The sequence below is a fragment of the Hypoxylon fragiforme genome (genome assembly GCF_022984875.1).
Source record: "Hypoxylon fragiforme strain CBS 206.31 chromosome Unknown GGS25scaffold_6, whole genome shotgun sequence".
NCBI lineage: Eukaryota > Fungi > Ascomycota > Sordariomycetes > Xylariales > Hypoxylaceae > Hypoxylon > Hypoxylon fragiforme.
This window is the reverse complement of record NW_026054761.1, coordinates 3,240,443-3,264,390: the sequence shown is the minus strand read 5'-3', so window position 1 is coordinate 3,264,390 and position 23,948 is coordinate 3,240,443. Positions and strand designations below refer to the sequence as shown.

The following is a 23,948-nucleotide window of genomic DNA, read 5'->3' as shown; positions in this document are numbered from 1 at the left end:
TATAATGATCGTTACATTACTTGTATTGTTTTAGTACAGTACAAATTGTACCACTTCAAGTTAATGTTACCGCGAAGGTTTCAATGTTTCTGACAATTGAAGACTGCAAGGATTGCAAGGATTGTAAGGTTCGCAATAATAACCCGAACCCTAATATTGATTCGGACATTCTACTACTTGTAGTATTGTACATCATTTTCTTGGAACTTGAAGCTTGGAAGATTTTAACCTACCTAACCTAGCATCTACATACCTTGTTCCTACTAACCTAGGCCTGCTTGAAGTGAAGTCTGCAACGGCGACGGGTCCCCTCCCTTTCCTTTTCGCCCCCTTGTCACCAAACAATTGAATCTATGATTGTTGCCGATTCACATAACCAACTTCCTGGTAGTCTGACTGGGATATCTACCTCACCATCTTGACTCGACCTCGGTCAGTCAAGACCAACGTCAAAGTCAAGATGGACGAGAAACGTTCATCAGGCGCTGCTATCAACAGAACTAGTGCTCTTCCAAGACCTTCGTCGCGTCTCCCTCTTCCTCGATCGAGTGTCATTGCTACTCCCCAGACGCAACAGACGCAACAGATTCCCGAACCCGTACGTGGACGCTCGACCCAACCCGCAAATTTAGGGAATGCCTCAAAATCTCGACTTCGCGCACCACCTTCCAAGGAACAGCTTAGCACAGCCTCCACCGTACGCAAGACTCAGAGATCCAATGCGCCACCCGTGAGCTCCCAAAACAACCGTCGAGAATCCAATATCAGAAGTCGGAGCACATCATGTGGACCAAAACAATCACAACTTTCGGCGCAGCGGAGCCGAGATTTCCGCGAGGACTCTTCGAAGAGAACCCCGGCTCCCAAACGACAACTATCCGCTCAATTCCCCCGTGTCTCCCCTTCTCCTACAATATCACGGAGAGGACTATTGACACCAGAAGGGTTCGCCGATGATGAAGATGTTGCCGTCGACTCACATCCAGCCTTCACAAATTCCACCGAAGAAGATATTACCATTGACAACCCTCGAGCACAATCGAGGAAGTCCCGCCCTTCGCTTTCAGAAAGGACAGTTGAGACTCTCTCACGGTTGCCCTCTTCTCCCGCTTTCAAGCGCCGCGGCAGCAACTTTTTTGAGGCAGATGGGCTTTCAAGACCCCAATCCAAGGGCAGTATGGGGTCAAGGTCGAGGCCCGGCTCAAGACCGGGCTCTAGTTATCAATCAGATGGTTCGACCGTACGCTCAGCCAGATCGCTTAGTCGGCCAGGGTCCAGCTCCGGGCAGCCTGATAACTTGTACACTAACTTCCGGGCTTCTACCAACACTCACAAGCCACCGGTATCAGGGGTCCTAGGGGCAGCGGCAAAGAGAGGCTTGGCTGGCAACTCCAAACCTCCTGTTAGCAAAGCCACTCCGTCGTTCACTCCGCGGTCCAGCTTAACGAAGGTCGCCTCTCGGTCTTCATTGTCAGTTCCACTTGGATCTCGTTCGCCAAGTCCGGAGAAGCGTGCCGAGCCTGCGGCCTTTAAGCAGGGGTACAAGACAGTTGCTGGGCGGCCCCTGAAGCCGAGAGCTTCCATAAACAGTTTATATAGGAAACCATCACTACCTTCTCTGGATAAACCGCTGCTCTCAGAAGCTCCCTCTCATCCTTCTCGCAAAGCTTCACTTGCGTCCGCTAAATCGTCTAGTACATCTGGTGACGGCCGCAACCTGTCGAGTGCCTCCACTACTTCAACGGCATTGACGGTGGATTCTATTGAGGAGGCCTCGGGCTCTACTGCACGCAAGTCATCGGCTGCCCTACGAGACCAGATTGCAAAGGCAAAGGCCGCGAAGCGAGCCGCAACCAAGCAAGCCCCAGCCACCAAGATCTCCGATTCCCATGAAGCGCCGGTCATTCCTACCGATACGACGTTTGATTTTGGCTTGTCAGATGATCCGTTCGGTCAACGCAAGTTTGAGGATGCAAACCGCAAGGTTATGCAATCCAGAATCAACACTGCTAGAACCACCGGAAAGCTCAACATTGCAGCGATGGGCCTAAAGCAGATTCCCCCCGAGGTTTTGAAGATGTATGATCTAGAGTCGGTAGATGGTGCTGGCATTGCATGGGCAGAAAGTGTGGATATTACTAGGCTGGTAGCTGCTGACAACGAGCTGGAAACGATCGACGATGCCATCTTCCCAGATAAGAACCCGAGTGACACAAATGAAGATGACGTTGAGGGTCATTTTTTCGGAGGGCTAGAGTCGCTGGATTTACACGGCAACATGCTGATAGCTTTACCCATGGGTCTAAGGCGTCTCCAGTTGTTGACCTCGTTAAACCTGGTAGGTTCCTACATTCTTATATTATCGCTAATCTCCTGAATAGGGTCTCTGTGACTTGTGCTGACTATCTAGTAGGCCTCCAATAAGCTCACCAACAACTGTCTCGAAGTCATCTCGCAGCTCACTACAGTCCGAGATCTCAAACTTGGCAAGAATCTTCTATACGGTCGTATGGAGAAGAATTATTTTGCAAACTTGATCAATCTCGAAATTCTGGATCTTCATGGAAACAACATTTCATCTCTTCCAGATGGAATTGACAAGCTAGTGCGCCTTCGCATGCTAAACTTGAATGAAAATGCCTTGGAAGATTTGCCATTTGAAAGCCTCTCAAAGCTCCCACTCACCGAGTTACAAGCTCGTAAGAACAAACTCTCCGGGACGCTTATTGGTCCCAGTGTGAGGAGTTTTCCTCAGCTTCAAATTCTCGATGTGGCGGCAAACCAAATTCGACAGATAGTAGACGGCGCCCAGCCCCTAAGCCTTCCATCTCTTCATCAGCTCACCTTGTCCATGAATAGAATTATCTCGCTTCCCGACATGACCTCTTGGACCAATCTTCTCACCATCAACGCTGACGAGAACAGTATTGCTGCTTTTCCCGAGGGATTTCTGGGTCTTGAAAATCTGCGCCATGTTGACTTCACAAGCAATGACATCCGGATCATACCTCCCGAGATTGCTCGAATGAACAATCTTGCCATGCTACGAATCACGGGCAATCCCTTGAAGGATAAGAAGTTCACATCATTGACGACGGAAGAATTGAAAGATGCATTGGCGCTAAGATTAGAGCCGTTACCTCCAAGTGAAGTCGGAGGAATCGAAAATTTCGGCAATGGATTTTCACGCGACCCACCTCCAAAAAACAGAATCACCACGAATAATCTGGGGAATTGCAAGGTCGAAGAAGAGGAGGGCCGCTCAGAGCTTGATGACTTTACCACGCCACCGACCTCGACACCGACCTCGACAGCTAACTCGACAACGAACTCCCCTGCTCGCTCCCGATCACATACATTAACCAGCCAAACATGGCCGATTAAGCCAGGCGGTCTTCTCGATCGGTCGAATACCGAATCATCCTCGTTACATCCGGTCGTGTGCTCAAAAATCGCAGTAGCCCATACTATTCGTGAGGTACGACTTCAACATAATACGTTTACACAATTTCCAAATTCATTATCATTCTTCGCCGACACTATCACGTCTCTATCCATGGCAGATAACCAACTCACGGGTGAGAGTTGGCTGACGGAGCCCATTGATCTCACTGCTCTAAAAGAACTCTCTCTTGCCACGAATTTCATCACCAGTCTTACGCCACTTACCACGAATTTTTGCGCACCAAACTTGCAAAAGGTGGATTTGTCATTCAACAGAATAGTGAAACTTCCGACCCTGCGAGATTTTTTCCCCAGTCTTACGATGCTTCTCATCTCCAATAATCGGTTAGAAGAGATCGAGCCCGTGTCTATTAAGGGGATGAAAGTGGTGGATGCGAGCAACAATGAAATCTCGCATCTACATCCTCGCATAGGGCTCTTGGGAGGTACTGGGGGTCTCGAGAAATTCGAGGTTACGGGAAACCGCTTTAGAGTACCGAGATGGAATGTGCTCGAGCGTGGAACGGAGGCGACGCTCCGGTGGCTCAGGGGCAGGGTGCCGGTAGCTGAGATGGCAGAGTGGAGGGCCAAGGCAGGTGAAGGTGAAGGCGAAGGCTCAGAGGACGACGTGGATTAATAATTAATATGTTGGCGTCGGTATATAGCATGTCGTCAATTTCTGGTCCGGGCGTCTTGGTGGTCATAACGCGATATCTTGTCCAAGGTACCGATGTAGTGATTGATAAGAGATACCTGTTTGGCTCCGTACGAGGGCATATAGGTATGATGGAGGTTTGGGTTGAATTACAGTCGAGAATGCGTTGGCATACTTGTCGGGGAGTTTGTCTATGAAAAAGGATGGGAAAGGGGGGAAAGGGGTATGAAAAGCAGTTATGTACCTCTATACCTATGTAATACTGTTTGATTCCAAGATGACATTCAATGTAACTACTTACATATTGTTTGTTACCTTGTTATAAGGGAATGCCTACTACTTCGATTGATTGAGTGTAGTTCTAGCCTGCTTATATCTATTTGATCATCTCAATGTGCGCAACATATGGTGTTTTCTTCTGTTTCTTTTTCTTTGTCTTCCCAAAAAAAGAAAATAAATAAAAAAGGCGGATCATTTAGTTACATATGTATTCTTGGACTAGCTACAGTATAACCCCCGCTAAGTTCGGGTTGATTTGTGGATTCAGCCTTTGAATTTTAGAAGAATTAGTGGATCTTCCAGCCCCCGAGTTTTGGTTTTCCCGGGCGCCGGTCGCGTAGATATGTGATAGCAGTTAACTATGTACGTGTACCTAGCTCAAGTTGGGGACATCTAGACTTTAGTTAGCATTCAAGTTTTTTCTTCCAACATTTTCAGTTCCCCATTCAAGCTGGAAATCTTAAAATCCACATCTCATCCACGTCCACGTCCACATCACGTTTCTCCACCTCCCAATTCCACGTCCCTTCTTGAACCACGTTGCCCTACATATCTGCATTATCATTATCTAGGAATTGACTATCGATTAATATCTACCAAACTTGATGGGAAAATTATTGAATCTTTTTTCCCCTCCTTCTTCTCTCCTCCTCTCCCCTCCCTTTTTCCATCTGTCTATCTATCTGACCGCCCGCGATCTCTTTTGATTCGATTCAAAAGAGCATTCTGCGTTGTTCGGATTAGATCGCTCGTTTCATCGACAGAATAACCGCACCACCACGAGCTTCTTTATCTCTTGCTCTATCACGCACGCATTACCAGCTTCATTTAAATAATCTAAGCGATCATTGTTGAATATACTACCTTATAGTTCTTTGTCATATATTCGAATGCAAATATGTCGGCAGATACTGATACAAATAGCGCCCGCCCGAATGGCGTCGTAGAGAGTGACTATGAACACATTCCTTCCACTCCTCCCGATAATACGAGCGTCCACCATTCCTTGTCACAGCAGACCATTATCTCTACTGAAGGACCGAACTCACCCATCGATCCATCTATTTCTTTCAAGACCGAGTTGAATGATGACCGTACCTCGTCTTCTCAGGTCATTCCTTCATCCTTGACCCCACCTCCCTCGTCGCAAGTCCCTCAAACCAACGGCGCCGCTGGTATGCCATTGGGCTATATCAGCTCGCAAAGAACCAATATGTTCTCCCCACCTACCACGGCACTCCGAACTGTCGCTCGGGATGGTAGTTCTGTGTCGGAATTTATCGTTCCGACTTCAGATCAGATTGCCGACGCATCGGCTGAAGAGCTTCGTGCCATGGTTCAAAACTGTCTTGCTGAGAATGCAAGGCTGAAGATGGAGACCGCCCATCACAAATTGCAGTACAACCTACTCAGTATGCAAGCTGATGAGGATGCAAAGAGGGCGACCGTAGAGCATGAAATGACCAGGCGTGAGGTTGAGGTATTGCGCATGACCGAGAATTCTCGTCAAGCTCGGCGGGAACTAAATGCGGCCTCCGACTCCACTCAAGTCAAATATCGAGAACTCCAAGCCCAGTATGAGATACTTTTGAAGGAGAATGAAGCTCTCCAAAAACGCGTCAAGTATGCTACCAAATTCATTCAACAGCAGGGCGAGGAACATGACAACCTGGTCGACGAGCGTGATATGCTTCTCAACCGTATCCGTGAGAATAGGGAACATTTCCACATGCTGTGTAGCCCCGGTGGGGCATTTCACGGTGCTCTAACGCCCAAGACCCCAGCAGCGACATCACCTCAGCAACACCGAGCTACACCACGACAGACTCCTAGATCTGTCCACAAAGATGCCCGGCACGATCATGAGACCAATCAGGATGGTTTTGCCGCTCTTCTTCAGGCTTTAAGCCACGACAATAGCGCACCCTCGACGCCGACGGCAGCCAATCGCGCTACGCTACGAGCGCCGCCCAGACACACGCGTGGGGCCCAGTCGCTTTCTTCTCTGCCGACGACACCTGTAACACGTGCCCGCGGAGACTATTCTGGTTTGTTGCCCTCCGTCGATCTAGTGCCACAAACTGAACCCCCGAACCGGTATGGAAATAGCCGGTTTACAGTAGAGACACCGGTAGTGCAAAAAAGAGGACGGCAGAGCCGGGAAAGCACGATCTCGGCGGATGACAATGAGGAGATTGATTGTGCAGCCCTGAAGGTGGTTGCTGCAGCTACGCAGTCATACATGTCACAAGGATCACAAGGATCACAAGCACCGCGACGAAGGGAAGACGAGGAGGAGGTGTTTGAGAGTCAGGCCAGTCAGGCGGCATCTGAGATGTTACGCCGTGACCCGCGGGAGAGTTTCGAGGTTGCCAGCTCGGTTGGTTCTCGAGATGGCACACCAGCTCCAGCTGAGAAGACGGCCAAGCTGCAGTCGAAACTTTTTGCCGGGATAAACAAGGCAGGGTTCGCAGTAGAGAAGCGCAAATTCAACACCAGCACGGACGGCAATGGTATCGACAGCCGACGAGAAAGCGCCATGAGCCCAGCAAAAAAGGTTAGGTACGGGGGCGGCAATGAGAGCAATGGCCGTGTTGGGTTGGGGATTCGGTACGGCCATGAAGCTTGAAGCTCTTCTATTTTGGAGTTTGTGTGTGTCTCTGTCTGTGGCTATGTCTGTGTGGAGTGGTTTGAAAAGGGTATTATCATTAGGTCTTTGGGAATAATAGGGACGATGTGATGAAGAAGGGACGAATCATGTATTATACCCTGTTTTGCTATGAAGGGATTTAGCTCTTGGCCGGCAATGGCCTCAGACTCAGAGCTGCTACATAGGTATGTAGGGTGTGTCATACCTTAGGTATCCATCCTCCCAGCGAGGTTGCTTGTTTGGATTTTGGTATGCCACTAGCTAGTAGCTACAGTACTATAGTGGGCAAATTGCTACACTTGTTCCCAGCGCCATTGCAGATAGACAATTCCGAGGTTGTGGTGAATGTATGAATGTGTGAATGTGTGAATGTAGCCAAGTGCGCTACTGTCAACTGTCAAAACTAGTAGATACTAGTTAGGTATGTACCTAGGAAAAGCAATAATTAGGGGGCGCGGGGGGCTACAACATCAATGATTGAATGCCTCCAGGTTAATACCTGTACCTCGTAGGGAGTGCCCACAATACCTTCTTAGTGTCTCCCCCACCTGCGGAATCGGCAACCGGCAGTTTAGATATTCAAACCGTACATCTTCAACACTTCCTACCGACCAATTCTCCCGTTCAACTGCCTACTATAGGTACTAACCATGTGTATTAGTAGGTAGTTGGGGTGCATAAAATGCTGTTGGTATGGGGTAGTTATATGGATCTACAAGCCACATCCTCTATATCATTTCTCATTATTCCTAATGTAATGTATTTTACCTAGCTATAAGTCGACACAGCTTCTTTCTTCCTATCTCGTCCTTTATTTCACCTTACTTCACAGCTACCAGTCAAGAGAGCAGTCAAGATGTCGCTTCCCAAAGGTCTCTCCTCCATTCTCGCCAAATCCCCTTCCGATGTCGTCGTCCTCTCATCCCTTCGCACGCCCATATGTCGTTCATATCGCGGTCAACTAAAAGACGCTTACCCCGAAGAGCTACTCTCCGTCGTCCTACGCGCCACCCTCGATGCCAATCCGAACCTTCCGCCCGAAAAAATCAACGATGTAGCTGTTGGTGTTGTGCTCTCAGAACTCGGTGGCAGCAAAGCAGCCCGAATGGCCATGAACCACGTCGGCTTCCCCCACACCACCTCCCTCTACACCGTAAACCGCGCATGTAGCAGCAGCTTGCAGAGCATAGCGAATATCGCAGCCCAGATTCGCACGGATATGATTGGCGTCGGCATCGCGGCGGGCATGGAGAGCATGACGCGGAATTACGGCTCCAAAGCCATTCCCGTCAACTCGTGGCCCGAGCTAGTCGATAGTCCGGTCAAGGATGCCCGCGATTGCATCATGCCCATGGGTCTCACAAGCGAGAACGTCGCCAAGCGGTACAAGGTCGGCCGCCAAGAGCAGGACGAGTTCGCCGTGGAGTCGCACCGCCGCGCCGCCAAGGCCCAGGCCGAAGGCTCGTTCGCGCAGGAGATCGTGCCCGTGCGCACACGCTTCCAGCCGGTGGACAAGCAGGGCAACAAGGTCGACGAGGAGAAGCTGATCGAGGTGACCCAGGACGACGGGATCCGCGCCACGGCGACGTTGGAGGGCCTCGCGAAGCTCAAGCCCGCGTTCAAGGAAACCGGCACCAGCACGGCCGGCAACTCGAGCCAGGTCAGCGACGGCGCGGCCGCCACCCTGCTCATGCGCCGCAGCACCGCCACCGAGCTCGGCCTCACCTCCAGCATCATGGGAAAGTTCGTCGCTGCCACCACCGCGGGCTGCGCCCCCGACGAGATGGGCATCGGCCCCGCCATCGCGATCCCCAAGCTTTTAGATCAGCTCGGCATCGAGACAAAGGACGTCGATCGCTGGGAGATCAACGAGGCGTTCGCGAGTCAGGCGATCTACTGCGTAAGAGAGCTGGGGCTGAAGAAGGACTGGGAGGAGGGCAAGGTCAACCCCGATGGTGGCGCGATTGCGCTGGGACACCCGCTGGGTGCGACGGGGGCGAGGCTCGCGAGTACGCTGATGCATGGGTTGGGCAGGACGGGGGGCGAGGTGGGGGTTGTGAGTATGTGTATTGGGACGGGGATGGGGATGGCGGGGTTATTTGTTAGGGAGTAGATGTCTACTGATGTACTTGCCTAGAGTATTTGAGGGTCTATACGATATCGACGACGACGATGACGATGGTGATAGTACCTTGTACATATTGGGTCAAATCAAAAATTATGCGTACTACAAAAATTTAGGTGCACAGCTACATTCCTGGCATTCTTTGTTCCCGGCGTTGGGACTTGGGCACGGGAGTGGTCGTGTTGGGAATGGCATACATTCCATTGACAATACTTACCTAGGTTAGGTAATTACCTAGTAAATCCATCCATACCGATTTATGTAGTAACCAACTAGGCAGTCATGTACAGCTAGTAAACTGGTAGACTAGGAAACTATCTACTTAGGTAGGCAGTGAGACATGGAATGAGACAGAATCTGTCTGCATCCGGCCCCGTTCCCAAGCTTCCGGAGCTTCGAGAAGACTTGCCTACTTACTTACACTTTCGGGAATTGGGAATTGGTCATAGGCCGGAGGTACAGAAGAGTAGTATCCTTTTTTCTTTTTTTTTTCTTCTTCTCGACGCTTGGTTTACTGGATTGTCAATAGTGGATAGAGAACTGGACACGAAGCAGCAGTGTCAACGATATCCCTTCGATAATATCACGGACCTTTTAATGCGCTTATAGCGTGGTATGCGTACGGCAGATAGGACCACGAGCGCGATATTCGAGGATTATACGCCACTTGCGAATGGTAAACGGACAGAAAGACGAGCAGACGGACAGGCCAACATACTTACAGTAATTGCATGACGGATCGCTCTTGAAATACCTAATAGCGGGATAAAACCAGTGCATAATCGAGGCCAAAAAGGAGAAGACGAAGCGAAGACGGCCATCCACACAGCCAGGAAATTAAAAGGGGCAAGAGTTAATTTAATACCCAACACAAAACCCAAACCCCCAAAAAGACACAACAAAAAAAAATAGAATAAAGAAAAGGAAAAAAAGGGGGGGCATGCTTCTCTTCATCCTCACAGCTTCCCTCGTCTGGCACGTGGTGCTGGCCTTCTTCGTCGCCCGGGACCTCCGGCTGCTGCTCAAGATCACCCGCTGGGCCACCGCCATCTACCTCGTCGTCTTTGGGCTGTTCGTCGCGGAGGTGCTGCGCGAGGGGTTGGTGGTGAATGGTGCGGATACGTGTATGTTTGCTTACCTTCTCTCTCTCTCTCTCTCTCTCTCTCTCTCTCTCTCTTTCTCTCTCTCTATCTATCTACCCATCTATCTCAACATCCCAAAATCCCAAGATCTTAAAGAAGGATGGGAAAAAAAAAATAGAAAAAAACGTGAAGAAAACACTAACACGGCTGCCGCAAACAGTACACTGGGACGCCCGCCTCGCCTGGACCTGCTGGTTCCTCCTCGTCGCCGCCGGCATCGCCGACTGGCGCTTCCTCGTGCCCGCCGCTCTCCTGCCCCTCTGGGTCCTCAGCTTCCCCGAGACCCGCACCCTCCTCAACTACGGGCTCGTCCGGCTCGGCTGGATCGACCTCGTGCACAGCCCTTTGTCGTTTGCGCTCGCGAGGGGGTGGAGAGCTTGGGATGGGGTGGTTTTGGGGGGTGGAGGGGGGAAAGGGGAAGTGGGGATGGGACTGGGGGTCGTGAGAAGGGTGCTGGCGGTTGCGATGGCGCCGGTCGCGAGGGCTTTGGATGCGGTGGTCGCGTGGAAGCCGTGGGCGGGGCCGGATATGGAGAAGTTGAGGCCGGTGGAGAGGGGGGGGTTCTTGGTTGGGGAGTGGTGGAAGTAGATGTTGTTGTATGTTTAGGGGGGAGGGGAAGGGGTATTCGTGTGTGGTGTTGAGAAGAAGATAAAGGAGAAAATAAAGGAGAAGAACAAGAGAGAACAAGAAAAGCACCTAGTCCTTGGTGCGTGTTATACCTATGGTCTCGTTAGATTATCCTGCCGATAGGTAGAATTTCAATAATGAATGAGGAAGTTCGCAGTGATCTGTTCTCATTATAACAGGTTCTTTATTATAATGCTTCCTTTGTTTTTATGTCAGCTTATTTTACTACATATATACTCACGCAGGTCGATAAAAGATGTCCTCTGGTGAAAAGGGGGGGATAAAAGGGGTATGATTGATGAATAGTTTGAGTGTACCACACCTGTAGCATTGTTCCATCCTGCTTTACGATATATAGGAAAGCATTAGCCCCCATATGATACCCTTCCTTTGTCCTACATTATCATATCCATCAATCTCTTCATAGAATACCACAAAGGAAACAAGCCCATCTATCCAAAAGCGAAATCATCCGTAACCAGCACCCTCCAACAATGGCCATCCCAGACTGGTGCACGCCCGCGCCGCGCTCCAGCCTCATCGGCGCCTTCATCTTCGAAGCCCTCAACATCCTGCGCCTCCTCGAGCTTCCCGAGCCCCGCCCCTCCGTCCTGCGCCTGCTCGTCTACTGCTTCAACATCCTGTACGCCTTCCACCTCCTCAGCCTCGTGCGCGTCAGCTGGCCCTCCCTCGACGCCCCCGTCCTCCACCGCCGCGCCGCCAGCGTCGCCCTGTGGATCACCACCCTCGCGCTCTCCGTCCTCTCCATGGTCGCCGCGCTGGTCGCGAGCGACGGCGCGCTGGCCGCCGCCGCGTCTGTCGCGGTGTGGGCGCTGTGGGCGACGCTCGCGTTCAGGTATGCGCGGCCGCCGGAGCATATCACCGGCGAGGAGGAGAGGGTGCTGTATGTTTTCCAGAGGGGCCTGTACGTGTTCCCGCTGCTGCTCGGGATCGGGTTCGCGGTTTCGTCGTGGGCGAGGGGGCGGGTGGATACGGGGTTTGTGAAGATGTGTGTGTGGCTCGCGGAGAACTGTGAGGTGTGCGGCTCGGAGTGGCTGATGAAGCTGCTGGAGAGTGATGAGCGGTATATGGGGTGTAGGTATAGGACGGCGGAGTCTACTTTTTGGGGTTCGAGGACTGGTTAGGGGGGTTGGTGGATTGGTGGGGAGAATAGTGTCACTTTCATATAGGTAGGTAGTTATTCACAATTTACAAGTACAGTTAAGATCCCATGCAAGCACAAAAAAAGTATTTTACTCATAAGTGATTCATTAATGTAAGATTCTTTGAAGATACTGATTGATACCTACCTATGTATAGTTATGGAAATCTAGGCTCAGCTATTCTATCTTCCGGCTATCTAACCAACTCCAATTGTATACATCCCAGAATGAACACCAGCACTAAAGGCACCAATATACTAAGAAGCCGCATCTGAAAGCGTATCATAGACTCAAGAACCGCTAGCGATCCTTCACTCTCCATGCACCTTTCCCACAGACCACGATGATCCCCGTCCTGTGGAGGGGGTAGCTTGTGTCGAACACAATAGTCACAAAAGAAGATGTTACGGTTCTCTTGATGAATGCAGGTAGAAGCTCTGGCGTCGGGACTAGGGTAGAGTGTTAGTCTCTCCATGTCGACTAGATAGTCGTCGTTAGTCGGGGGTGCTGGTGCTGTCTTGGAACGTTCTTCGGGCATGGGTTCACTTAGCCTTGCGTCGATGCTTGCATAATAGCCCATATTGCTTGAAGACCCCAGCAGGGGAGTTGAGTCACTTGGAGGCATGATGGTTATGGGGGAGTTTAGGCTTGACTCAAGCACGAAACAGTTGGCTTTCCGGCACAGGTTTATACACCTACCGCGTGGCTCGACGTGATGAGCAAGTAGACTGGAGAATGAGAAGAGAAACAAACATGGGCTGAGCTCTATTGATACCAAGAGGTAGGCCCGGCATGCCCTCTTATCATAGTTTCTCCCTCTTGCGCAACGGAAAATTGCTTTCAGTATCTGGACATTGGGAGCTACAATGCCTTGTCCTGGAGCAAGATCGGCAAGCCACCCCCGGCGACATAAAGACTCCTTTGATGAGGACTGTGCTGCGTATAAAGGGCCAGACAAGCACTTTGAAAGTAGTTCCTCTCATGGGGGGCTCAGATAAAGAACTCCGGGGAGGAAAGCATGGCTATTGAGTATCAGCGTCATGGGTCGGAGTTCTGAAGCTGAACCAACTTGGGTACGTAGTCTACATAGGTATCATTCATATGAATTAAGGTGGAATTAGCGGAATCAATATATAATTTAACACTATCTGAGTACCAATTAAGTCACATGTACCCCTATACTGTCTGCTATCTGCTAAATATACATACCTAAAAGAATAAACAACTATCACACAGACTGACTATTAACATAGGCGGCTTGTCTTTTAACTATAACAAGAGAATAACCCCCATGTGATATACAAATTAAAAAAACCACGTAGCAAAATAAACATCATCATCAATACTGAAACCTCGAAGACCAATACTTCCTAATATCCCTCCAAGCCCTCTCATCCTCGCCCTCCTGCCTCCCGGGGTCCCCCAGCACCTCATCAAACCCGCCCCTCTCATGCTCGCTCTCCAGCCGCGCCACAAACGCGCCAGCCCTCGTCGGATTCGCCGGCGGCGGGCCGCGCAGGTTGCGGTCGAGGAACCTCCACGCAAGCTTCACCAGCTTCGCCTCGTCGGCCGGGTGGTCCTTGAACTGGCACAGCTCCCGCAGGTACGCGATCCAGTCCGCGAAGCGCCGCCCCTGCGCCAGGTCCGCCGCCGTGAAGTAGCACTCGTCGCGGCTGGCGAGGCGCGCCGTCCGCGTTTCCTCGCGCAGCCACGTCTTTACGCTGCGCTCGCCCGCGAGCGGGATCGTGGGGGGCGGGGTGCTGCTGTTGCTGCTGCTCGTGTTGTCCTTGTTGTTGTTGGTGTCCGGGGGGTCGCGGCCCTGCCGCCGCCACACGCGGTCCAGGAGGTATAGGCGGTGCCACGTGCTTTCGCTGAGGGCCTTGAGCTCCTCGATCTCGGGGATGTGGACGGGGTCGATGAAGGTGTGCTCGAAAAAGGCGTCCGCGTTGTCGGCGACGGTCGCGTCCAGGGTTTGGCGGATGCTCTCTTTCGTGACTTTGCCCGCCCGGCACTCGAGCTTGAGCATGAACTGCGATATCCGGGTCAGGTTCCGCCGGGTCGTGGCTAGGGCGTAGGATACTTGGCGCTGGGCGAATTCGGCGTCTGTGAGTCTGTCTCCTGCATACACCACCGTCTCGGCGTATTCGCCCGAGTCCTCTGCTGCTGGCTCCGTGATCTCACTCTCTACTTTTTCTACTTCTTCTTGTCGTGGTGGTGGTGGTGATGGTTCTCGTGGTGCCCTTTCTCTTAAATCCACTACCGTCTTTGTGTCCTCATCGAAAATCTCTGCCGGTTCTATGACTTCACTCCCAACTTCTTCCGCTTCTTCTTCCTCTTCTTGCGGTGGCGGTTGCGGCCGTTCCGGTGGTGGCTCAACCGTCGCACTCTCATCAATCTTTGCTTTGCTTTTTCCCTTGCCCTTGCCTTTCCCTTGGCCATAGATTCGCTCCTGATTCAGCGTGCGATAGTAGTTCTCGAGGCGGTCATCCTCGCTATCGCTCAAATCAAACAACTCCGGACCATCCTTCCACACATCAACGTCGTCGTCCTCCCCTTCGCCATCGTCGGATGAGAGGTAGGCGTGAAACGGTCTAGCGTCGTAGACGGATATTCTATTGTAGCTCCTACTCATCTTGAATTTGTTAATAAGTAGGTATTGAGATTGTTACTTTTCTATCTACCTGGCGTGTCCCAATGTTGTTGATCTATTTCGGCGTGATATAGTTTGTTCTACCGCCAGATGCGCTCTTTGTTCACGATTGATAGCCGAAAGACACGCCTCGAGTGCTGGCACAACGAGTTCATGAAAGAAGGGCAAGGAACACTTCTTGTTCGGTTTCTTTGATGGTTTCATTGAAGGGCTTGGAAGCCAGTATCGATGTCTCGTCATAATCTAGTAAGACTTTTTGCTGTGAAGACAAATGATTTTATTTTCCCGTACCCCTTTTTGAACCCCCCCCCCCCTTCCTTTTTTTTTATATAAAAAAATTACATTTTGGCATCTTCTCACGACAACCTGATAATCCATCCATCGCCCTCGGGCTCCCCCTTCGCATCACTACCTCCCCACATCACAACACTCTGTCCATCACTCGTCACATCATACCCAAACGAGCTCCGCGGTCCGGGATGAACCTTCCCCTCATGCTCCTGCAAATCCCCAGGCGGCTGCACCTCGACCTCCGCCCAGGTCAGGTTTCCCGTCTCGGCCCCAAACTTCGACCGTATCGCGTCCTTGATCTTGGCCGGCTTGATCGCTTCCGCAACCTTGGTCGTCGTCGCCTTGACTTCTACGTCGCTGGACGGGAGCTGGAAGGTCCACAGGTCGCTCCATTGGAGGAGCCCGCCTTCTTTATCGGTTGCGTCTTGGCGGTCGCCGAAGAAGTAGAGGAGGTAGTTCCGGCCGTAGCCGGTGGTGACGGGTATTAATCCACCATTAGACCGCGGTCTAGGGCCGGGTGCTAGAGGGTTCGTCGGGAAGGAGATGGTCTCCCAGGTGGGAGGTTCCTCGGCGTACAGCTTGATCTCCAGACGATGTATCTCGCTGCTGAGGGTGTCGGAGCCAGAAATAACATACAATGTGTCTCCCGCGACGGCGGCGCTCGTGATACTGGTACCCGGCACGTGCGGCAGCTGGTTCCACGTCTTGGTGAAGAAGTCGAAGTGCCAAGCATCGGTTCGATCGGCGCCGCCCTTGGCCTTCGCGTCTCTGCCGCCAAGGAGAATAAGATTGCCGTCTTTATGCGCCAGCAACCTGGCCTGGCTCCGCGGGGGCGGCGCCCGCTCTAGGTGGCTGGCAGGCTCTAGGGTTCCCCACGAAAGCTTCTCCGTGTCATATAGCCACAGTACCGTGGCACCCTCGTCGAGTGGGTTTCCCGTTTCATCGACACCCCCGTAGATGACGACATGGTTGTTTAATGCGCAGGCGGCGTGCATCGTCCGGGGTGCGGGTATCGGGCCGTCTGCCTCGGCAGCGATGGGCGGCAGCACTCGGTACTCAGGCGTGTCCGTGCTCGACGATGGCAGGGCTATGGAATGCATGTTGGAAGTGGCGAGCTTGCCCTGGCTTGTTTGACCCCCGAAGATGTACGCCCTGTGGGCCAGGATGGTAAGGGTGTGGTGGGACCTAATAAGGGAGGATCTTGAAAAGCCAAGTGTTAGTTGGTGCTTGTTTGTCGTTTTGCATGAATAACGGGAAGGTAGATCGGAATAATAAAAATAATTACTTGGAAGCATCGTCTGATGTGGCGCCAATTTGTGTGAATGTGGCCTTGAGTGGCATGGTAGGCTTCGTAACGACATGGCCAGCTACTCCAGCATAGATGCCGGTTGAAACAACCTCTTCAGCTGCCCATAGCCCTGCTACAATTTCCGCCATCTTGTTTCTCTTCTCTTCTTTTTTTTCTTTCTTGATTCCCCTTTGGTGTTGACTTGAATATTGTTCAAGTTTGAAGCTCAGCTCTTAGTGAGGAGATGATTTATTGTAAAGTCAAGGTAGTGAATAGACTATATACACCTACTATACACCTACTATATACATAGTATGTACAACGCAGTGTTAAAGAGAAGTCCATGGTGATGACGTAGAATCGATGAACCGTACATTACAACGGGCCCCGAATGCGCCAATGACGTAGCATTATAGAAAATTGCCTATTCGGGAAATAGTATACGGCGTAGTAGTAAGCCAAGCAACATGGCATCCTAGGGTGTCATTAAGGGCAGTTGGGTTTGCCATACCTTACCGTTCACGGACTCAAAAGATAGAATCATTGGGCAATGGATAGATTTGGTTTTCTCGTACCTGCATTAGTGAAGTCTTAAAATGTGCGACCAGAGTCGATATTTCTCCTCCTGCTAGAAGTTGATTCTCTATGGGTATACCCTTCAAAAAAAAATAAAAAATATCTACGCCAGTTTTCCCATGTCTCAAACTACCATCTTACCCATCCATGGATCCTTTTGGACTGTTGAAGTAACCAAGCCTGCGCCAATATGCCTCTACGGCATCGCATTTAACCCAAACTTCCGATATTATTATATGGATATATATAATCTTTAATAATCTACGGCTCGCCCCAGATCTCATCGGCAATCTGCCTTACCAGCGACAGCTTCTTCTTCTGGTCATCCATCGACAGGGGGTAGCCGCTCTCGTGAGTGCTGAAGCCGCATTGCGGGCTGAAGCAGATTCTCTTCAGCGCTTCTTCGCGGGTCTCGCCATTGCCCTCCGCGACAAATTCCGCTGCCTTGTAAATGCGCTCCTTGGTGGTTTCCTTGTCCTCTAGCTCGCGAGTCTTGGTGCTGATGGCGCCGATCACCACCTTCTTATCCTTGGGCAGGTATTGCAGGGGCTCGAAGCCACCCGCTCGCTCGGTGTCGTACTCGAGGTAGAACGTGTTGACCTTGAGGTTCTCGAAGAGCTTCTTGGCGATGATGTCGTACGCACCCTCTGAGAAATGCCTGCCGCCGATGAAGTTTCCTCGGCACAAGTGGATGCCCGTGTGGAAGTCCGACGGCAGGTTCTCGGTGATGTCGTTGTACAGTTTAATGTACGCGTCAAGGAGGTCCTCCCACGTCCCGGCGTTGTCCTTATCTTCTTCCCAGCCCTTTCGGAAGTCTTTGGAGCAAAAGTCTATTTACGGATCAAGTTAGCTGATGAAGTGCTAAGCACTCCAGCACCCCAGACGAGTTGGACTTACAAGCCATGCCAGGGTCATCGAACTGGACGTTCCGTAACCCGGCCTTGTATAGCATCTGCAGCTCGGCATGGTAGACCTTGGCCACATCCGCGAAATACTCAGCATCGTTGGCGTAAGCTTCCTTCTTATAAGCACATCCCTGCTTATATCTCATGTGGAACCAGCTTGGCGCAATCATGGTGAGCTTGATGTTGCCCCATTCGCTCTGGGGAACGAATTGCTGAACTAGCTGAATCTCTTGTAGGTTGGACAGCGACTTGCTAGGATTGTGCGACAGCTTGCTCCCCGCAATCACTGACTCGCCGGGCATCACCTTTCTGTCCTTCTCAATCAAGCTGACGACATCTGGGTGGTACAGCCGAAAGATACTAGACTCAGCATTCTGAAGGGCAATGGTGCCCTCTATCTCATCCCAGAAGAGTCCCCAAAAGCGCGTGCGGTTGAACTCGCCTGAGTTCACTGCCTTGAAGCCTAGGTTTTGTTGCAACTTGACAACTTCGCCAACGGCTGTCTTCTCAATAGGCGGAAGTCCTGCTTCTTCCGCCGAGATACCCTTGTCCCGTATGGTCGCACGCACGGCCAGTAAGTCATCGGGTCTCAATAGAGACCCTAATTGCTCTGCGCGGAATGGAGGTGCCATTGTAATAATACCTAAATGTTATAGGAAAGGATTTAACTGTCTTGGAAGGTGAAAGGAGACAAGGACAGGGAAGAGTTGGGTATTCAAGACAGTCGGTTATTGAGATTTAAATACTGAAAAATACTGAAAAATACCAGCTGAACCATGGGAAGGATTGGTCCCCGAATTCTCCGAATGCAGAGTAGCGAGAAGAAAACCATTGCAGACGCTTAACGGCATACGATCGTAGCCTCAGAGAATTAAGATCCTAAGCGTCCCTAGCGCAGGATTCGCGGGATATAGTGCGGGGGATATATGTGAGTGAGACGACGTGGCACAGCAAGTTGTGTGACCTAGAGCCATAACCAACAGCCCCAGCCAGCAGGAGAATTTTGAATTATGTCATGGCACGGAGACCGAATCGGGAACTTGCAGGTGTGACTTACAAGGGAGAAGCGCCAACGACGCCGGGTTCGCTAGAGCTGAACTAATGGGGAACCCACCAACTAACCACCGGGAAGGTATAGATAAAGCAGGCTAGAAAGAATAGACAACCGACGGCGTGATGGTCGAGGATGCATTGGGTGTAGTACTTCCGGCTACGGACATTTCATTCCCCTGACCCAGATACACTTATATGAATTAATGGGAATTGAAAAAAAAAAAAAAAAAAGACGAAAGGTTGTTAATAACGAAGGAACAATTGGACAATACCCAACTGATGGCCTAATGGGATGATTACATCATTGCGAAGTTATGAACAGAGGTTAGAGTCTGGGTGAGGATGGAAGATGTTAACTTCAAGTACGGGCGGGAGGGTAAGAGGAATCGATAGAAGCATTGACTGATAGTTACCTCATATCAAATCAAAATGTGACCTGGACATAAAATTGAAGTAAAAGACATATGTGTTAATGGAAGGCCATTGCGTCAAAAGGAAGCAGAGTAGAAGAGCAAACGTTTTAAAAGGGGTATTTGAAAACGGCCACAGACGAATTGAAGTAGCTAAAGTAATGAAGACAGTAGAATGTGACAAAAGAAAAGAACAATTGTTACATATTTGACTACTTATAGTATACAGAAAAAATTGAAACACTAGAAAAAAAAGAAAAGGCGTTTCAAAACTACGAACGGCTTTCTCCTACAACTCTGCGGTGTCTTTCTTTTTTACCAGACAGGACAGTACAATACACAGCACACTTGACGACGACCCAAGATCCGAATAAGTTTACACGAGATCATGAACATAAAGTGGTATCTACCCAAAGCTATGGTGTTTAACACGCCCTCGATCGCTTGTCTATGAAAACATTACAGATTAGAGGGGGCCTTTGATTTTTATCTCTGGAGAGTCCGTCCCTTGGTAAAAAAAAAATTAAACCACACCACAACCAACTGAACCACTACCTCACATTCGCATTAAATTATTTCCCCACGCAGACGGATTTTTAAGTTAATAAAAAACATCATTCCATCCCCTGTTATTTCTCTTTTTAATTTCTCCCTATTTACATGAATAAGAAGGCACCAGCGACGGCAAGGACGCCTGCAACACCGCTGCCAACCTTGGCGGCGGCGGCCGTGGCGATCGGAGGCTCACCACCACCGCCAACGGGGTAGCTGGGGGTGGGGGTTAGGCCACCGGTGGGCTTCTCAATGCACGACGTGGAGGTGTTGAAGCCACCGGTGGGGCCGGTAGGGTAGGGGGGTAGCGTGTACCCTGTGGGTGTTAGGTGAGGAACATCCACAGCGGTGCTGGGGTACTCAGCACCACCAGTAGGCGTCAAGTGGGGAACGTCAACGGAGGTGGAAGCACCACCGGTGGGCGTTAGGTGAGGGACATCGACAGCAGTGCTGGGGTATTCAGCACCACCGGTGGGCGTCAAGTGAGGAACATCAACCGAGGTGGAGGCGCCACCAGTAGGGGTCAAGTGGGGAACATCGACAGCGGTGCTAGGAGTGCCGGCAGGGTACTCGGCACCACCGGTGGGGGTTAGGTGAGGAACATCAACCGAAGTGGAAGCGCCACCAGTAGGTGTCAAGTGAGGGACATCCACAGCGGTGCTGGGGTACTCAGCACCACCAGTAGGCGTCAAGTGGGGAACGTCAACGGAGGTGGAAGCACCACCGGTGGGAGTGCGGTGGGGGACGTCAACGGAGGTGCTCTCAGCAGGGTAAGCGGGAGTCTCAGCGGGGTAGTCCTCACCACCGGTAGGGGTGTTTCGGGGAGTGCTGGCACCGCCGGTAGGCTTGGCAGGGGTGCTGTAGCCACCGGTAGGGTAAGGAGGAGTAGGGACCTCAGAGGGAGGAGTGAAGGTCTCGACGGTGGAGCAAGGGACAAGAGTGACAACCTCCTTGGTGACGGTGACAGGGGGCTGAGTCTTGGTCTGAGGGGGGTTGGCGGGGTGCTGGGTCTGGGTAGCCGGGCAGATCGTCGTGTAGACAGTGGTGTGGACGAGGGTGGCGGTGGTCTGGTATCCAGCCGGGCAGTTGGGGACGTTGACGGCGCACTGGGTGATGGTGAAGGTCTGGGCGTTGGTGATGGTGCTAGTAACGACATCGCCACCGTTGTATCCAGAGGGAGTGCCAGGGGGACCAGTGATGGTGGCAGGAGGAGCACCACCGGGGATGGAAGCGTGGGCAGTGCCGGTGAATGAGATACCGGGGCCAGTGGGGGTAGGGATAGCAGTAGGAGTGTAGTCGGGGTGCTCGCAGATGGTCTTGATGGGCTGGGTGAGGAGCTCAGTGGAGATTGAAGGGGCGAGGTGAAGGTTCAGGAGATCCTCCACAGCGACGTCCAACTCGACGGCAGCACCGATGTTAAGTCCGTACTTCTCGGTGGAGAGAGGGCACGAGGGGGTGGCGCAGAAGAAACCGACATACTCCAACAAGTTGGCGAAGACGGCAACCTCAAGACCGGCACCGATCTCGGGGAGGTCTAGGATGGGGAGAACGTCGTCAATGTCAACCTCAGCGGCGACACCGAGCTCAACGCGGAGGCGGAGATCGGCAATGACTTCAGTGCATCCAATGCGGACCTCGATGGGGAGGACCTGGACGGAGAGACCAGAGAAAGCGGCGTCGAGGATCTTTCCAGCCAAGATATCAGTCTCGATGTGAGCCTCATCGGCAAGCTTGACATCAATGCCAGCGGAAAGGTCGATCTCGGTGTGAGCACCGATGACGAGGTCGAGGTAGACCAGAGCGTCAACGTTCAAGCCGGGGAGCGATAGCTTGATGGGAGCCTCGGGTGTGAATAGGTTGACCGCGATGACGGCGGCGGCGCTGAGGTAGACATCGAGGTCGAGCTTGGCCTCGATGTTGGAGAGCTTAAGGCTCAGGGCGGGGACGACATTCGCGAGGGAGATGCTGGCATCGATGGTACCCTTGGTGAAGCAGGTGTCACACACAACGGCGACCTCGACTTCGGCGGCGGCACCAACAACCGGGGGAAGGGCGATGTTGGCAACGACACCAGCCACGAGGGTGGTGCCGCTCAAGTCTACACCAATATCCACGCTGGCGGTGATGGGCTCGCTCAGGTCACTGGGGGTGTCTAGGTTGAGGAGACTTCGCTCGACGGGCACTGTGGCGCTGGCGAGCGATGCCGCCATGGCCACGGCCGCGGAGCCGTGGGTTGAGAAACGCATGGTGATTAAAATCAGGCGCAAAAACGGCAAACTGTTAAAGAATGGACTGGAATAAAAATTAATTCCAAAGAGAGTGTACTATGCCGAAAAGCACAAAGGAATGACTATCTTGGCCGAGGCTTGATGATGGAGTGAGGAGGGAAGAGAAGAAGAAACAAGACGGCAAGTGACGGCCACGGCTCGCTTTTCTATGTCTTCATCTGAAATGAGCACCACTCATCGGCCAAGGGGCATCAGAAGCCTACCCGGCCACCCGTGATTAGGCAAGCCCATTAGTCTGGAATCGTTCTTTGCCCACTGACTTAGCGGTCAAGTTCTATTGACCTTTTGACCTAATTCAGATCGACAATTAAGGCAAAGGTTCGACAGCCCTAGCCAAAAGCTACGCCCAAGCAACCCAAAGTATCGAATTACAAAGAGAATATGGTAGCTGTATGGATGTGTATGGGTGTGTATGGGTGTGTATGGGTTAGGGACAGGGGCTCTGCTCGTGCGTGTCGTCCCCTCTCGACAGCTACCCTTGTGGATCTGCCAGGGGACGAGGGTAACAAGCGAACCCAGTTGACAGGGACCTTAGCAAGGGGTACCGTCTCTTCCTGCACCCTGCAACATTCATTAATCTGTGGGGTTGAGTTGGGTGCGCACGGTCTTCATTCAGGAACCGGCAGAGTGAAAAAGGGGAAAGGGGGTGCTGATGTTATCCTAGATAGGTAAAGATGATGGCTCCAAAATTTCACTCCGAAGGCTTAATTGGGCAATCAGGCGAGAGGAGCCAACGTTGTAATGTTATGATAGTTTTTTTTTTCTTCTTTCTATCAAGTGTGAATTGGCGAAATTCCATGTATGTATCAATATTGGATGGGAGGCCCGAATACATACAACCAACATTTACTACTATCCATCTATTTTCAAGCTTTTGTTCTCATTAATTATTATTTGATATTTGATATTTGAAATTTGCTACTTACGTACTACTATTCAGAAATAGATATATAATTACCAGTGATAACATCCCTAGAAAACCAGTCTGTTAACCCAGACAAGTTCATCGACTGTTGATCTTTCTGATAAGATGACCCTCTCTTAATTCTTCCATGGAGTCCCTCGCGTGCTATAGAACTTTTCGGCAAGTCGGGATGACGTGAATGTCTACATCAACGTCCGGCGTGCCATATCCTTGATTAGCTTAGCAGGTCTAGCTAATGTTTACTACGTAGGTACTCGTGTTCACCACCTCTATTCTATGTGGCGAGCATGTACTCTGGATGGGAAGAGTTAAGATAGGGATCGGCATAAGTTATCTTGGCGTGGACCGGGGGCTGACCCTGTGGATAAGGGGGCGGCACTGCCGCTGCGGCTGCGACTAAAGAGCTTAGGTCGGCGGATTCTAGATGTCAAAACGGGCGAAATTGAAGTTGTCTCTAACTATGTGGTTCTCTGTAGGTAAAGCCCAGCAAATCCACCATCGTCGACGGTCCACCATCATCAATCACTAGCAGGCTGCAGGTGGCTAGTAGGTAAAAGGGAAAAGTCCCGAGGGGTACCAGAGACATGAACAGCCCTACAAATTACTCGGGGAGTTTAGCTGGCTGGCCTGCAGAACTGCCACACTAGGCTATCATCCAGTCTGTTCTCTCGTTTCGACAGGTAGTTTCCGTTTCGAATATCTGGTCCTCTATGTTATTTGACTCCACGTATTCTAGCCGTTTTCTCTATAGAAGACCAAAAGGTCAAAATCGTGGACTAAACTACCACAGTACTACGCCGTAACATACCAACACATACCAGCATACCTAGTAATAGCTCACCTAACTACCTGGTATGCAATATGAATATTTTGCTGACAAGTTACTACTATCATAGTACTATGTAAATGGTAATTATGTTATACC

General features: G+C 51.2%; 9 protein-coding genes across 9 annotated transcripts; 4 read left to right on the top strand and 5 right to left on the bottom strand.

The window, feature by feature from the left end:
• Positions 1 to 351: 351 nt before the first annotated feature.
• Positions 352 to 4,486, top strand: GGS25DRAFT_348079 (uncharacterized protein). The gene is made up of 2 exons (XM_049258018.1): positions 352 to 2,338; positions 2,414 to 4,486. The coding sequence occupies exons 1-2, from the start codon at positions 461 to 463 to the stop codon at positions 4,079 to 4,081; spliced, it is 3,546 nt and encodes a 1,181-aa protein (XP_049116122.1). The 5' UTR covers positions 352 to 460; the 3' UTR covers positions 4,082 to 4,486.
• Positions 4,487 to 4,770: 284 nt separating this feature from the next.
• GGS25DRAFT_497185 (uncharacterized protein) lies at positions 4,771 to 7,422 on the top strand. Its single transcript, XM_049261599.1, has one exon. It carries the CDS (start codon positions 5,277 to 5,279, stop codon positions 7,005 to 7,007), a length of 1,731 nt encoding a protein of 576 aa, XP_049116121.1. The 5' UTR covers positions 4,771 to 5,276; the 3' UTR covers positions 7,008 to 7,422.
• A 58-nt stretch (positions 7,423 to 7,480) lies between these two features.
• GGS25DRAFT_348061 (thiolase) lies at positions 7,481 to 9,319 on the top strand. The gene has a single exon (XM_049258017.1). The coding sequence runs from the start codon at positions 7,885 to 7,887 to the stop codon at positions 9,139 to 9,141; it is 1,257 nt and encodes a 418-aa protein (XP_049116120.1). The 5' UTR covers positions 7,481 to 7,884; the 3' UTR covers positions 9,142 to 9,319.
• Positions 9,320 to 11,416: 2,097 nt separating this feature from the next.
• GGS25DRAFT_523244 (uncharacterized protein) lies at positions 11,417 to 12,067 on the top strand (the record flags this gene model as incomplete). Its single annotated transcript, XM_049264391.1, has 1 exon — positions 11,417 to 12,067. One exon carries the CDS (start codon positions 11,417 to 11,419, stop codon positions 12,065 to 12,067), a length of 651 nt encoding a protein of 216 aa, XP_049116119.1.
• Positions 12,068 to 12,278: 211 nt separating this feature from the next.
• Positions 12,279 to 12,710, bottom strand: GGS25DRAFT_523243 (uncharacterized protein; the record flags this gene model as incomplete). Its single annotated transcript, XM_049264390.1, has 1 exon — positions 12,279 to 12,710. One exon carries the CDS (start codon positions 12,708 to 12,710, stop codon positions 12,279 to 12,281), a length of 432 nt encoding a protein of 143 aa, XP_049116118.1.
• Positions 12,711 to 13,424: 714 nt separating this feature from the next.
• Positions 13,425 to 14,717, bottom strand: GGS25DRAFT_523242 (uncharacterized protein; the record flags this gene model as incomplete). Its single annotated transcript, XM_049264389.1, has 1 exon — positions 13,425 to 14,717. One exon carries the CDS (start codon positions 14,715 to 14,717, stop codon positions 13,425 to 13,427), a length of 1,293 nt encoding a protein of 430 aa, XP_049116117.1.
• Positions 14,718 to 15,047: 330 nt separating this feature from the next.
• Positions 15,048 to 16,632, bottom strand: GGS25DRAFT_497182 (uncharacterized protein). The gene is made up of 2 exons (XM_049261598.1): positions 16,312 to 16,632; positions 15,048 to 16,226 (listed from the first exon to the last, which is right to left on the bottom strand). Exons 1-2 carry the CDS (start codon positions 16,461 to 16,463, stop codon positions 15,092 to 15,094), a joined length of 1,287 nt encoding a protein of 428 aa, XP_049116116.1. The 5' UTR covers positions 16,464 to 16,632; the 3' UTR covers positions 15,048 to 15,091.
• A 519-nt stretch (positions 16,633 to 17,151) lies between these two features.
• GGS25DRAFT_523240 (UROD/MetE-like protein) lies at positions 17,152 to 18,427 on the bottom strand (the record flags this gene model as incomplete). The annotated part of the gene is made up of 2 exons (XM_049264388.1): positions 17,152 to 17,720; positions 17,788 to 18,427. 2 exons carry the CDS (start codon positions 18,425 to 18,427, stop codon positions 17,152 to 17,154), a joined length of 1,209 nt encoding a protein of 402 aa, XP_049116115.1.
• A 740-nt stretch (positions 18,428 to 19,167) lies between these two features.
• On the bottom strand, positions 19,168 to 22,414 carry GGS25DRAFT_348026 (uncharacterized protein). The gene is made up of 3 exons (XM_049258016.1): positions 20,398 to 22,414; positions 19,262 to 20,055; positions 19,168 to 19,180 (listed from the first exon to the last, which is right to left on the bottom strand). Exons 1-2 carry the CDS (start codon positions 22,054 to 22,056, stop codon positions 19,915 to 19,917), a joined length of 1,800 nt encoding a protein of 599 aa, XP_049116114.1. The 5' UTR covers positions 22,057 to 22,414; the 3' UTR covers positions 19,168 to 19,180; positions 19,262 to 19,914.
• Between the last annotated feature and the right edge of the window lie 1,534 nt (positions 22,415 to 23,948).

Coding starts and splice junctions, on each gene's coding strand:
- GGS25DRAFT_348079 (XM_049258018.1), top strand. CDS start 461: ATGGACGAGAAACGTTCATCAGGCGCTGCTATCAACAGAACTAGTGCT. Junction 2,339..2,413: donor TGTTGACCTCGTTAAACCTG/GTAGGTTCCTAC, acceptor ACTATCTAGTAG/GCCTCCAATAAGCTCACCAA.
- GGS25DRAFT_497185 (XM_049261599.1), top strand. CDS start 5,277: ATGTCGGCAGATACTGATACAAATAGCGCCCGCCCGAATGGCGTCGTA.
- GGS25DRAFT_348061 (XM_049258017.1), top strand. CDS start 7,885: ATGTCGCTTCCCAAAGGTCTCTCCTCCATTCTCGCCAAATCCCCTTCC.
- GGS25DRAFT_497182 (XM_049261598.1), bottom strand. CDS start 16,463: ATGGCGGAAATTGTAGCAGGGCTATGGGCAGCTGAAGAGGTTGTTTCA. Junction 16,227..16,311: donor ACATCAGACGATGCTTCCAA/GTAATTATTTTT, acceptor TGGCTTTTCAAG/ATCCTCCCTTATTAGGTCCC.
- GGS25DRAFT_348026 (XM_049258016.1), bottom strand. CDS start 22,056: ATGCGTTTCTCAACCCACGGCTCCGCGGCCGTGGCCATGGCGGCATCG. Junction 20,056..20,397: donor TTGATGTTCCTCACCTAACC/CCCACCGGTGGT, acceptor TGCATTGAGAAG/CCCACCGGTGGCCTAACCCC.